Source organism: Delphinus delphis, chromosome 6 (genome assembly GCF_949987515.2).
Source record: "Delphinus delphis chromosome 6, mDelDel1.2, whole genome shotgun sequence".
Taxonomy (NCBI): Eukaryota; Metazoa; Chordata; class Mammalia; order Artiodactyla; family Delphinidae; genus Delphinus; species Delphinus delphis.
This window is the reverse complement of record NC_082688.1, coordinates 64,014,764-64,028,698: the sequence shown is the minus strand read 5'-3', so window position 1 is coordinate 64,028,698 and position 13,935 is coordinate 64,014,764. Positions and strand designations below refer to the sequence as shown.

The 13,935-nt window shown below is 40.5% G+C and overlaps 1 protein-coding gene across 1 annotated transcript in view; it reads left to right on the top strand.

Moving 5' to 3' along the window:
- Nucleotides 1–13,935, top strand: part of FREM1 (FRAS1 related extracellular matrix 1) — a 153,315-nt gene that overhangs the window by 96,352 nt on the left and 43,028 nt on the right. Inside the window, exons 21-23 of the mRNA XM_060013462.1 lie at nt 2,156–2,297; nt 4,858–5,053; nt 9,276–9,540. Of these exons, the coding sequence (XP_059869445.1) occupies nt 2,156–2,297; nt 4,858–5,053; nt 9,276–9,540 (603 nt within the window). The remainder of the gene's footprint in view (nt 1–2,155; nt 2,298–4,857; nt 5,054–9,275; nt 9,541–13,935) is intronic.

Here is a 13,935-nt window from a genome sequence, read left to right as displayed (position 1 = left end):
CTCCAACCTCCCTTAAAAGTTACCCTTGGATTTCCCACCAAATCTAATGGCTCTTCTCATCTTGCTGGACCTTGTTAGGTCATTTGACACCATTCCTTTGATATTCCTTTTAGATGCTGTGCTTTTGGCTCCTGGGGTTACACCCCCTTAGCCCACCTCTGATTCTAGTTGCAGCTATGATGGAACGTACCCTGCACGCTGTCTGTGCCCCATCTAAGTGCCTGTAGTGCTCTGCTTTTTTGCCTCTGGGCTTTCTCTGAAGCAGCAGTGGCTCATTCAGCCCATGTCCAGGCACAGGGGAGAATACTTTGAGGGCAACCCTCCACCTATGAAAGGTAGTGGAGAAGATAAGTATCCCAGCCTCCTATCCTTCTGAAGCATAATTTGAGGCATATTCTACATGGCTCTTCAAAGGATCCCCAGCAGGATTGAGCCCCAGAGCAGTAAATACACCCTTCATTGCCTTTTCCTCCTTTCCTTCCTCACTCCTCCCTCCCTCTCGCTTGTTCCTGAGATCACTTCCCAAATAAATTACCTGCACCAAGATCTTTGTCCCTTTCAGGGTAACTCAGACTATGACATACTTTCTTCTCTCTTGGACCCTCTGAAATTTAATTCTGACCCTTTCTTTCTACCAGACTCCTTACCATCTTCATTGTATTGGCTTCCTGTTTTGATTCATCTGTTTCTATATTAAAAGCACCACTGGGGGGACTTCCCTCGTGGTCCAGCGGTTAAGACTCTGTGCTCCCAAAACAAGGGGCCCGGGTTCAATCCCTGGTCAGGGAACTAGATCCCGCATGCCGCGACTAAAGATCCTGCCTGTGGCAACAAAGATCCCGTGTGCCACCACTAAGACCCGACACAGCCAAATAAATAAATATTAAAAAAAAAAAAGAGAGAGACCTTTCCATACAGTCATGTGTTTAAAAAAAAAAAAGCACCACTGGGAATTCCCTTGCGGTCCAGTGGTGAGGACTCCATGCTCTGACTGCCAGGGGCCCGGGTTCGATCCTTGTTTAGGGAATTAAGAGCCCACAAGCCACGTGGCGCGACCCAAAAAAAAAAAAAAAAAAAAATGCCCACCACTAATCTCCATAAGCCCTAAACGATCATTTTAGCCTTCTAAAATGATAGGATTAATATTCTCTAGTAAAGAGGTCGGCAAAAGTCATCTCCTATGGCCAGGGAAGATGTCAGTTATGAGTAGGCAAGAAAAACCTAGTAAAAGAGGTTAGAACTGAGGTGCTTGGGCAATGGCTTGTCAGCAGAGGAGTGGAAGGCTGTTGAGAATGACCAGTTGATGCTACACAAATGTCCTTAATCTAAATCCCAAGGAAACTTCCCAGTTTTTCTCAGAAACAAAGTCAAGTTGGACACAGGCCATGTGTGATGACCAAAACCAAGAGCTAGAAACACAGGTGAAAAGAAATCTCTTCTTCCCTTTGGTAGGACCAGGGAAAACAACCATATTGGCTGTGAAAGCAGCAGCCCTTTATAGGAGACACAAAACCCATAGCAGCAGCATTTATGGTAGAAGCAGCACCTGCTCTCTGTCCCAGCCTTCTCTTCAAGATGCCAGGAGCTGACCGGGCAGCTGTAGCATTTGGAAAAGATGAATTACTGTGAAGAGAACACTAGTTACCCAGAACATCACCAAGGAGGAGAGTAATGTAGAGGGCTACAGATTACCTAAATATCACCAAATTCATAATGGTCTATCATAAAGGGTACCAGAACACCCGTGAATAAGTCATTTCATTTCTTTAAGTTCCTGTCTGTAAAATTAGAACAATAATCCCTAGCCCACTTACTTCATGGTGCTGTTGTTGTATCAGATAAAATTTTGGAAACAAAATCAGTTTATAAAATAAATTTTAACAGAAAATTATAAAGTTCTATACAAGTAGACAGAAGTATGTAATTACCTCGTGCCATACTCATTGTTGCTGACTAATTGTCCTTAGGACTTTCACATGTAAGGTGAAATGAAAGCCTATTTTACAAATCTGACTCATCATTTTCAGTACTTTGGATATTGAATATCATTCCGTAATTTTTTAAGGTTGAACGCTGTAATAGTCATTATCAGTGTCCCCTCCTAAGGTGATGTCTTCTATTTTTTATATCAACCCAGACATCTTCCTTTTTACAGGAAAGCTGAAATTACAGTGAATATGGGTGAAACTCGTATTATTTCTAGTGCAGTTCTCTCAGCCATAGATGAAGACTCCCCCAGGGAGAAGATTTACTACGTATTTGAAAGTCTTCCCCAAAATGGGCAACTTCAACTTAAGGTTAGTGGCCTTTTTACTTTTATTTTTCAAAATGAATGTAACAGGTATACATTTTCTGAATGCACAGATTCCTATAACTGAAGTTATTCTGTAATAGCCATATTTTGCTCAGAGGTAGAAATTTTAATTTTCCTAGTTTGGGGAGAGCTCACACTATTCTAAATTTACTTCCTCAATTCAGGGTAAATTCAACCAAAATTAAGGTTCATCATTGCTCCTTCCCCATTGGGACTGTACCTAAATTGGAGCATAGGGAGTTACTGGGGTAAAGCAAGTTATCTAGTTACTGATAGACCTTATTTTTTAGAGCAGTTGTTATGGGTATCAACAAACTGATTCTAAAGTTTATCTAGAGAGGCAAAATACCCAGAATATCTAACACAATATAGAAGAATGAAATTGAAGGGCTGACACTACCTGACTTCAAGACTAATATACAACTACAGTAATCCAGACAGTGTTGGTTTGGTACAAGAATAAACAAACAGATCAATGGAACAGAATAGAGAGCCCAGAAATAGACCCACGCAAGTGTAGTCAAGTGATTTTTGACAAAGCAGCCGAGGTAATGCAATGGAGAAAAGATAGTCTTTTCACAAATGGTGCTCACCAGTCTGATTCAGACTGTGTGTGTGTGATGTCCAAGAATCAACCCAGTACAAATTATAGATCAGTCACTTGAGAAGGTCACTTGAGTATTCCATCATAATGTCTGTCTGAATGGTGGATTAAGGCTAGCAACAGTAACCACCAGCCATCTCCAATGTGATTATTTGACTGAATGCTTAACTTTTAATGTAATGTAGGTACAGCCTGAGAAAAGCAGCAAGGATTCATTCTGTGTAGAACAGCTTGATTGTCTTAGATTGTGGGCACCATAGAGAATCAAAGTGAAGAGCAATCACAGATTTAAATTGAGGTGCAGCTGTGTCCTTATTTCATTTCAAAGAGTAATGAAGCAGAAATGCAGTGACAGCTCACACATTTGGGTGACATGGGAACTGAAGTGTTTTGGTTATGAGAAAATCCAGATGGGTCCATGTTCCCAATATGGTGCCACAGAGTTCTCTCCCTGCTCTCTAGGGCTTTTCCAAGTCTCTCCAAGACCAGGGACCAGGCCTCCTGGACTTTCTCACGCGTCCTGGTTTTCTGGTTGACTTTCCTGCGTTTTCCCCACCTTGAGACTGAATCTTATTTTCTTCCTCTTTGGGGGCTTGCAAATGATTTTGTTAAGTCAGAGCTCACACTTGGGAATGCAAGTGGGGAATTAGATGGAGATGACAGAGAGCAAAAGATATCATCTTCTGTATTTACCTTCTGGGAAAAGATTATAAAGAAAAACATTAAATAGAATTGCAGGCCGTTTGGTTTAAAACCTGAAAGAGAATCTGTTTTAAAAAATAAATTTACAAACAGATCTTATGATGCAGACAAACAATGTGCTTAATTATTATAATTAACTTTCACCGAGTGAGCACTGGGGCAGAACATACCTGTGTGCGAACATCAGATGGGCACAAGCATTAAAGGGAGGGAACTTTATCAAATAGAATGACAAAGGGAAGTGGTAATACAGTGAGGGGAGAGAAGGCATGTGGAATAATGTGACAAAGGAAATTTTTTAAAAATCATTTAAATTTCTGTTATAGTCTCTTAAACCAGACAGGAAAAGCACAAGATAATATCATATAGTAAATTTTTAAGATGACATTTTGCTTGAATTACCTCAAATGACTTTTATGAGCCCTTCTTAGGGAAAGCTATGCATTTTTAAGAGAAAACAGTAGAATTATTAATCAGAGACAGATTTATTATTATTGTATTTTCGAATAGTCTCAGTTGTCAGCTCTCCCTCAGCATAAGGACCTCTTTTAATTGAAAATGCCACAATTTCTGCATTGAATTCTGTACAGAATATATGCTTAACTAATGCCAGCTTATTATTAGAAGAGCATGATACATAATACATATATGATATTTGCAGTTGTTTTCGTGCTGACTCAGGGTATAAATGTAGGGAGTGATAGGGACTTTGATCATTTTTGGTCTTTTGGAAGCCTAAAACTGTGTGGACAGTAAATACACCCATTCTATTTATGTTTTATCTACTTCAGATAAGCCCAGTGACAAACCAGTATGAAATAATAGGTTTTATTAGTTGTACAATGCTAAGAACTAAAAACAAAAAAGGAAACCCCAAATGAGACACATTTAATTTTTAAAGAATCAATTCCAACAGCTCGATTACCCACCTGCTCTCAATAATTGAAATACTTAATCAGCTATGATTGCTTGTGTTAAATACCTTGGAAATAGCACTGCAGTTGAATTGCCACAAGACTTTGTCAAAAATCCTTTGGTTAAAGCTCGTTTTTTCCCCAAGGCCTGAAATTGTTTTAATATATTTCTTTAAATGGAAAATATGATGCAGAATGGCAAAAGATTAAATCTAGAGTTTATCATTCATATTGGAAGTTTTCAGAGGATATGGAAGATGTCCACTGACACAACGTGGGGGGAAAAAAACCCTGGGCAGCTGACTAATTCTGACACCTTTCAGATAGGGAGGGACTGGGTCCCTCTCCATCCTGGCATGAAATGCACTCAGGAAGAAGTGGATCTGAACTTGCTGAGATACACACACACCGGCGCAATGGATTCCCAGAACCGAGACAGCTTCACTTTTTACCTCTGGGACGGTGACAATAGGTCCCCTGCATTTGACTGTCACATCACCATCAAGGATATGGGAAAAGGTAAAGCATGTCTGTCAGGGTTTATTGGAACCAACTTTTACAACCGGAAGTGAGCTGGTGTAAGTCCTTAAAGCTTTTCCCCTCCCTCTCTTCCTCTCTTCCTCTCTCCCTCCCTCCCTCCCTCCCTCCTTCCCTCTCTCCCACCCTTTCTCCTTCCCTCCTTTCCTTTCTTCCTTCCATCCTCTATCTTGAAATTCCATCATTTATGATTTGATCCTTTGACTCCTCACTTGCTTTGCCTGGGATCTGTGAGGTTTATGAGGGTAGCCAATTCATGTTATTTTCAGTATTTCAAAAAGCCTATTAAAAGCCCAGCCTTGCCCACAATATGGCTGCACAGGCTACTTTAACTGTCAGGGTTTTAAGCTTTAAGTAAAATTTTACCAAATCAATGTGATGACTCTAGTTTTATCTTCAGGGATTGAGTTATTACTTGAAAACAGAGTTTGAAAGGAAAAATATTTTCAATACAACAATAATAAAGGAAATACAAATAAATGTGTCTTAAAATAAAAAAATAATAGAAAGGAATTTTGTTATTGTAAAGGTTGGAGGTTGTTTGTTCACTTTGGAAGTGCTGACAATACTCTTCAGGGACAAGGGAGAATGCTGTAAGATAATTATCTTCTTGAATTAATTAAAGACCATTTGCATGATAGGACTCAGCAACACATAAATGGCAGAAGGAAGAGATTGAAAAAAAAATACTGGAAAGGAATCTCAGCAAGGGAGAGTGTAAGCCCTTGATTCCCAACATGTCACTCACTACCCCATACTTTTCCTTAGAGCTTATGTGAGGAGGGTAAAGATCCTATCTCATTCATCTGTATAGTCCAGGATCTATATATTCCCAGGACCAAGCATAGTCTTAGATCCTCAGTATGTGCTTGATTGACAGTGCTTTCTTTTTTTGCCTTGGCTGCCAGGAAGCTCAGAGCTAAATTAAATTGGATGCTTAGGTACAGTAAAAGTCTTACTTCATATATATGGTAAAATTACAGTTCTGAATTTTTTTAAGAAAAATTTTAAGCTAGCTTGATTGATTTTCAGATGTTTATTTTGGGGCTGTATAATAATATATTTTATTTGCTTGTTTCCTTGAAGATGTCTAATAAGTGACTCTCAGATAAGCTACGTGTTACTGTACACATTTATTTCTCTCTGCAAAAGTAAGACTGCATTCATCATAAGTATCTGTCCAGGCAAAACGTAATACAAGTAAAATGCACCTAATGTATTAGGGCAGGTTATCCTGTCATTGCCTTACCGAGATGCATTCCCTAGCATGGTGGAGGAGAGTTCTGTTCCAAGCAGCCACCTGGAGATTCTTTCCTGCTAGGGGATCATTTGTCTCGGAAGTCCTTGGAGTCACTTTGAGAGTGAGATATGGAGGATAATGAGAGAATTTCATGGGCTAGGCTTGGAGTTAGGGTACCTGTGGCTGAACTGCAGTCACGGGCCACATTAAGGAGTCTGGGCTGTAGAAACTGGAGCAATGCATCCAGGAAGAAAAGGCATTGAGACTGGTGAGTGCCTCACTAGTCTCTGCTACAATTGACACGTGATTATTTTCTAAAAGTATTTGTGAAAACTTACATCAGGTAGATGCATTAACCTGTTAACATTTTCAGAAGTTCATAATTTCTTTTCTTTTTTAAACGTAGTGGTGTTTTATCTCTGTACAGTGTTCTCTCCTTCCCCTCCTCCTTCACTGTTGCTGTCCTTCCTTCCCTCCTTCCTTCCTTCCTTCCTTCTTTTCTTTCTCTCTCTCTCTCTTTCCTTCCTCTCTCCCTCCTTCCCTCCCTCCCTCCCTCCCTTTCTCCCTCCCTCCCTTCCTTCTTTTCTTTCTCTCTCTCTCTCTTTCCTTCCTCCCTCCCTCCCTTCTTGCTCCCTCCTCCCTTCCTTAGCATCAGTTTTCTCAGTTTGCAGTGTAACTTTGTAGCCATAATTGTTCATCTCTAAATGAAACTATACTGAATTGTTAGACTAAATCAACACTAATATTAGCATATTGAGCACTTGGGTTATTTCCATTTGGGAGCTATTATAAATAACATTATGTCTTCCCATTGTGCTGTGTCTTCTGATATGTGCAGTGGCAAAAATGACATGGACATCTTTGAGAGAAGTTGAGAAGGACATTGTCTATAGTTGACCCTGATCCATACTCTGTCATTACAGTGCTGAAAAGTTGGGTTCAGGCTAAACCTAGATGCTCTTCCTCCACTCAGCTGTATCTTCTGCTCCTGGTGAAACCTCCTGTGCATGATTTTTATTTCCCCAGCCTTGTTCATTCTTCTTACTTCCTTGATATATTCATCTTGACTCCCTGTGAAGAATCTGGGGCTCAGGTTTTGATTTAAAATTAGGTTGGTCATTGATTCTTAGGTTGGACATAAGTTGCATAGCATTTTGAGTTAAAAGCATAGTATACAAAAAAGACCAATTTGATCATCTAAAACAGGGTTTCCCTGTCTCGGCAATATTGACATTTTGGAAAGCAGAAGTCTTTGTTGTGCATTATCAGATTTTTAGCAGCATCTCTGGTCTCTACCCACTGGAAGCCAGTAGCATGTCTCAGATAGGATAACCAAAATATCTCCAAATGTTGCTAAATGTCCCTTGGGGGGCAAAATTGTCCCTCATTGAGAAACACTGGGGTAAAATTATACCTCCTTGATGTTTTATTTCCTTATAGGACTAAATATCTTTTCAAGGTTTTATTGACTGTATTTTTAATTCAGAAATGACTTGGCATTTATTTTACACACATTTCCTTTTGGATATTCACCATTTTAGTGTTAGTTTTCAAGAATTCCTTATATACTAAAGAAAGGACGCAAAATAATAAAATGTTTGAGTTTGTGCTCTTGGGTCAGATATTCAAGCTCCACCTTTCATAATTGTGTAATCATTAGCAAGTTGGTTAACATTTCTACACCTTAGTTTCCTCATTTATAGCCTGAGAAATATGACAATACCTTAACCCTGTAACTGTACAAAGTAGAAACTCTATAGTATTTTAGTTGTGATTTTTTTAATGAACCTCAGGTGAGCAAAATTGGATTATAATCCTTAGTTTGTGAAGCACTGTATCCTTTGTCTGTGTGTGATCCTCTTCTCCTTTGCTCATTCAGACACTCATTCATAGTCTTTTTTTTTTTTTTTTTTTTTTTGTGGTACGCGGGCCTCTCACTGTTGTGGCCTCTCCCGTTGCGGAGCACAGGCTCCGGACGCGCGGGCTCAGCAGCCATGGCTCACGGGCCCAGCCGCTCCGCGGTATGTGGGATCTTCCCGGACCGGGGCACAAACCCGTGTCTCCTGCATCGGCAGGCGGACTCTCAACCACTGCGCCACCAGGGAAGCCCCATTCATAGTCTTTTAAACATAAGAACACCTGTGTAGCCACCACACATACAAGGACTGGAATATTAACAGTATCAAACATCTACCTATGTGCTCTTTCCAATGTCCAGTGAGAACCACCATCCTGAATTTTGTGTTAATTTTCTTACTTTTGTTTATACTTTTCTGGGACTTGCTCACTCAGCTAATAAATGTTAATAAGCTACATCTTGTGTGGTTGCATATAGCTCTAGTGCATCTATTTTGCAGCTGTACAAAATTCAGTTGTATGAATAGACCAGTTTGTTTATACATTCACCTTTTGAGAAGGCATTTGGGTTGTCTCCATTGTTCTCAGTTACAAGCAGTGCTGCCATGACCATTCTAGCCCAGATCTCCTGGGTACAAGTGCATGTGTTTCTCTCCAGCATGCAGCTGGAGTGGAATCCTTGGGTCAAGGCATAGGTGAGTATCCAACTCTTTACAAATAATTCCAGATTGTGTACCAGTTTACACTCCTACCAGACTCATATGCAAGATTCTACGTCCTCTTCAACACTTGGTATCATCAGGCTCCTACATCCTTGCCAATCAGAGGGTTACAAGATGACAGCTTACTGTGATCTTGATTTATATTTCTGTGACTATTCATGAGACTGAGCGTCTTTTGTGCCTTTGTTGGCCATATTGTTACGCCTTCTTTGTGGTATCTGCTCGTGTCTTTGGCTGAATTCTTCTATTAATCCTTGTTATAGAAATCTTGCTATGTCATATTAGTTTTGACTTCTGCACAGTTTGACCTTTGCTTTTTACCTTCACCTTGGACATTTTATTTTTAAAAATTTGGTTCTTGACCACAACCTCTTCTGCCACGCAGGTGATATTGTCATCCGGGCAAAACCACTTTCGGTGTCTAAAGGTGACAGAGGTTTCCTGATGACCACCACCCTCCTTGCTGTGGACGGAACAGACAAGCCTGAGGAACTTCTCTACGTCATCACCTCCCCGCCGCGATATGGCCAGGTCGAATACGTCCGCTATCCTGGGGTCCCCATTACAAGCTTCAGCCAAATGGACATAGCAGGACAGACAGTCTGCTACGTACATAAGAGCACGGCAGCTGCCCACAGAGACACGTTCAGGTGAGCCCTGAGGAAACTTTTCAGAACTCCTTCTTTGGATTAGTGCTTAGAAAGACGAAGGGAAAAAATGGGTCCTTTTCCAGCTCTGGTGTGAGTATGCTCTTCATCCACTCCCTCGATGGATGAAAGGGAAAGGTGCACAATTAAAATGACAGCAGCCAGCCAAGAAATTAGGGCTCGTTGTTTAAAAATAAACACCTAAGCAGATCTCAGTGCAAGCTGTTCCATGAAGAGACATGTGAAGACCTGAGGATCCCCGCTAATGAGAGCTGCGGAAAAGTAATTTACCTCTTTTTGAGTATGTTTTTCTATCTGAGGGAAAGGAATTTGCTAGTAAACATTTGGCATAAGCAGACAGTGCCTTTTGACACAATGTGTTCTGGTAACTACATCATAAATCATGTTGCCATAAAATGGATCGTATTTCCCCATAGAAACCGTGTTATAATTGGGGGCTGTGCACCTGTTCAAGGATTCTGTATCAAATAAATCACTGGAAGGAATAACAATCTGTTGAAAAGGCAAAGATACAACATTAATGAAGGTCTACATTCATTTAAAATACTGAAATCTGTTTCCAGTCACAGAAAGCAAGAAAAACTGCAGAGGATCTATCATTTAGCAGTTTGCAAAGCTGGCTGAACTTGAGTTTCCCCAAGGACCTCAGGGCTGGGATGAGAACCCGGAAATCTTAGACTAGCCTTTGGGGGACCATGGTACACATCTAACCCTGAATTTTACCAATTAAGAAAGAGGCCATGGGGCTTCCCTGGTGGCGCAGTGGTTGAGAGTCCGCCTGCCGATGCAGGGGACACGGGTTCGTGCCCCGGTCTGGGAAGATCCCACATGCCGCGGAGCGGCTGGGCCCGTGAGCCATGGCCGCTGAGCCTGTGCGTCCGGAGCCTGTGCTCCACAGTGGGAGAGGCCCGAGTACCGAAAAAAAAAAAAAAGAAGGAGGCCCTGAGAGCATTGATTCATTTTCCATACACATAGGACTTCTGGCCTCCAGTATAATTTTTACCATGTCAGAAAACAACCTTCAAAAGAATGCTATAAAATAACATAAATGTCACAGACACCTGTGTTATTTGAACGGCTCCCATAAACTATCAATTACACTGATATACCCGTGTCCAAATACCACTTTCCTCTATCATATATCTTATCTATCTAAATTCAATATGTCTGCTATGATAAACAGTGTTTAAATGTCAGTAAAGATGATTTTGCTTCCCTTTTTGGCATTTGGAATGATGATTTGAAAAGATGATTTGGATAGTTCAACTGTTAAACAAAAAAATCCAGGGGAGTTTGAACTAATACCTTCTTTTTTCCCTTGACAAGTGTTCTTAACAAGCAGATAATCATTTGGTTGGTCACTCTCTCAATAACGAATTCAGTGCTTGAGTGTTGCTCAGTATTAACTGAAACGTCAGAAGTGGGGAATACTTTTCCCACTGGTTCTTTGGCTTGGGAAGGCATAGGCCTGGGGTCAGTTCCTGCCTTCATTACATCACATCTCTGGTTTTCGTCAAGTCACACATTCTCCTGTGCTCGCATTAACTCTTCCATGAAAAGGAATGATGCTCATGTTAGCTGCCTCAGAGAGTTTCTGAGGGGTTTAAATGGGCTTGTGTACATAAAGTACTGAAAACAATACATGGCACGTAGGAAGAACAAGATAAATATTGGTTTCTATTTGTACTGTTATTATTGTTGTTGTCATTCTTGTTGTTATCATTGTTTACTATATTCTTTCCTTGGCCCCATTTTTTTCTCTCCAATCTTTACACCACTAAGATTAACCTTGGAGGAAAGAAGGTATAAAGAGCAATGATGATTCTGTTTTTCCTGTTTGTTAATGGAGGGTGGATGCTTCTAGGCTTAACCTAGGTCTACCAGATTCAGGGCTTTTCGTTTGATACCCATTTCTGGGACTTCTTGTTCCTGTCCATTCCTGCTTCCCCCTGTCAACGCCTATGGGAGAGTCTGTTGAAGACATTAATGACTGTATTGGAGAAACCAGAGATCCTACTGGTGAAGCCAAAGAATGAACATGTAAAGATGTTGAGAAATAACAATTAGGTCTTAATCAGATGGTAGTGATGAGCTGAAAATGAAAAACAAAATCCCTAATGTGAGGATTGGTGATACCATAACAGTTTCCTAATTCACATGCAGGGAGAGTCATACTAGATGGTGTTTTAGAAATCATTCACCCCAGGAATGTCTAACTTTCTAGACTCTGAAGAGACTTACCTGAGAGGTTTAAAAAATTCAAATTCTTGGGCCTTACCGCAGAGAGGCGACTTTGGTAAGTCCAGTTTCAAGCCCAGGAATCTGTATTTTTAAAAGCTCTCTAGGTGATTCTGATGCTATTGGGACTAGCCATCTCCAGTCTGGTCCAGTCCATTGTTCCAAGTATGTTCTGAGGAGTTTGAAGATTTACAGGAGGCTTCTGAGGGCCTCCCAGAGACAGAAAATGAAGGGGCTGAATTGGTGGGACTCTGCAGCTCACATCCCAGTTTTCTGAGATAACTTTGTTTGGTTTAGTTTTTTGGTGGTTTGACTTTTAGTTTGTTTTGCACACTGAGCTTCTGGGCGAGGTTTTCTTTTAGCAAAAAATCTGTGGTTCTATTTCCTAAAATGAGTGATTAGTACCATCAATGATACAAAGATGCAGAATGATGTGGGCTGGTACAGGAAGGAGACAATAAATAATAGGGATTCAAGAGTGGGAAACTACTCCCTTTTAATTCTCTCTATCCTTCTGTTTCTAGAAGGAAGTCTCAGGCCTGTGCTCATATGTACTTAGCAGCTCTTCAATATTAACTGGTTTCCCTTTTTAGCAAAGAGCGTACAGGCCTCAGGCTCTAAGCCATTGGCCAACAATATCTAGCTAGAATGAAGAACAGTTTGTCTTCCTGTATTTATTTTTATAGTATTTGTAGTGATTAAGTTTTTATGAGTGAAAACTTTGAGCTTTTAGTATTTAAAAGGTTTCTTTTCAAGTACATTTACTTAAGCAGAAAAGTGAGTTGATATAAAACAAAACAGTAGGTAATAAGAGTACAGGTAATACTAGAAAATGGCAACAATTGTGATGATGGTGTTTGAATGACTTAAGATTAGGGAACAGGTCCATAGAGAGACAGTAAACGAACAACAAGGGTTGAAAAGCATTGATTTAATCCAATCCCTTCATTTATATCTAGGAAAGCTAGTATTGCTTGAACACCTGTAATGCGTCAGGCAGTGTTCTAGACCCTTTTCTGTGTGTATATCATTTCCCTTAAGCCTTACGCCACCACCTTGAGAGAGGTGTCTTGCTCCCATTTTATGGATGAGAAAACTGAGTTTCCAAGAGACAAAGAAAGTCACCTAAATTGACATAAGTAAGTATCAGAGCTGAACTTGGGCTGAGATCTCATTTTGGAGAGGTCTTTCCATTATACCTGGTTGTACCAAAAATTTGTGGACAATTTGTACTTGTGGGAAGGAACCTTCTCAATGTGTCATTCTGACGTTTGGCCAGCAGTTTTACATATTTATAGTGGAAGAGCCTAGCATCTGCTGAAGACCCTCCTTTTAATCTTGTCATTTCACTAACCCAATCATCGACTGCTGTGTTGTTTGTCAAGTGGCGCTCAACCAAAGCTGAAAGCCTGTTTTAATGAAAGTGTGATTATGGTGCTTTTTAAAAATTAAATATATGCAACCAATCTAATCACCTAAATTTATGTTGCTTGCTGTTAAATCTGGCAAGGAATTTGGCTGGGTAGAAGAGATAAATTCTGCGGCAGAGAATTTTCCCCCTTCTCTTTTTAATGTAAGCTATGGCAGCATTAATTAAACGGGGGAGTTTCATGGTCAGATTTTTACCTTCTGCAAAACTATTTTGTGAATCATAAATTTCTCCTGTATTGTTTGGTGCTGCTGGCCTGGAAGAAAGATTTGGCATCGCATTCTGGGACAGATGACACCAAGTGATTAGCAAGCTGACTTCAGCTGCTAGCAGCCGGGGACTAAAAGAACATGCTAATGTCCTCCATTTTGACATGCCGGCTGGACTTTTTTTTTTTTTTTTTTTTTCCTGAAGAACTGGCTCTATTTATGATTCCATTTTTATCTTTTAAATGCCATGACAGATGGCAGATTCTTCAGCCAACTCTATTGCCAGGAAATGCAGAAAGCTTGAAAGCACCATGGTAATGGTGAAATCAGACCAGGCAGGCACCCCAGACAAATCTAAGAGTCATTCCTCAAATTTCATGAGACAGTGGTCATCTTGGCTATGTCTCTTCTCAAGGGAGGGGGGTGGTAATAAAGGAAATGGGACCCACAGAAGGAGCTGCTCCCTCGATACCACCAGCTTCTTAAGCTTGGAGTGGATGC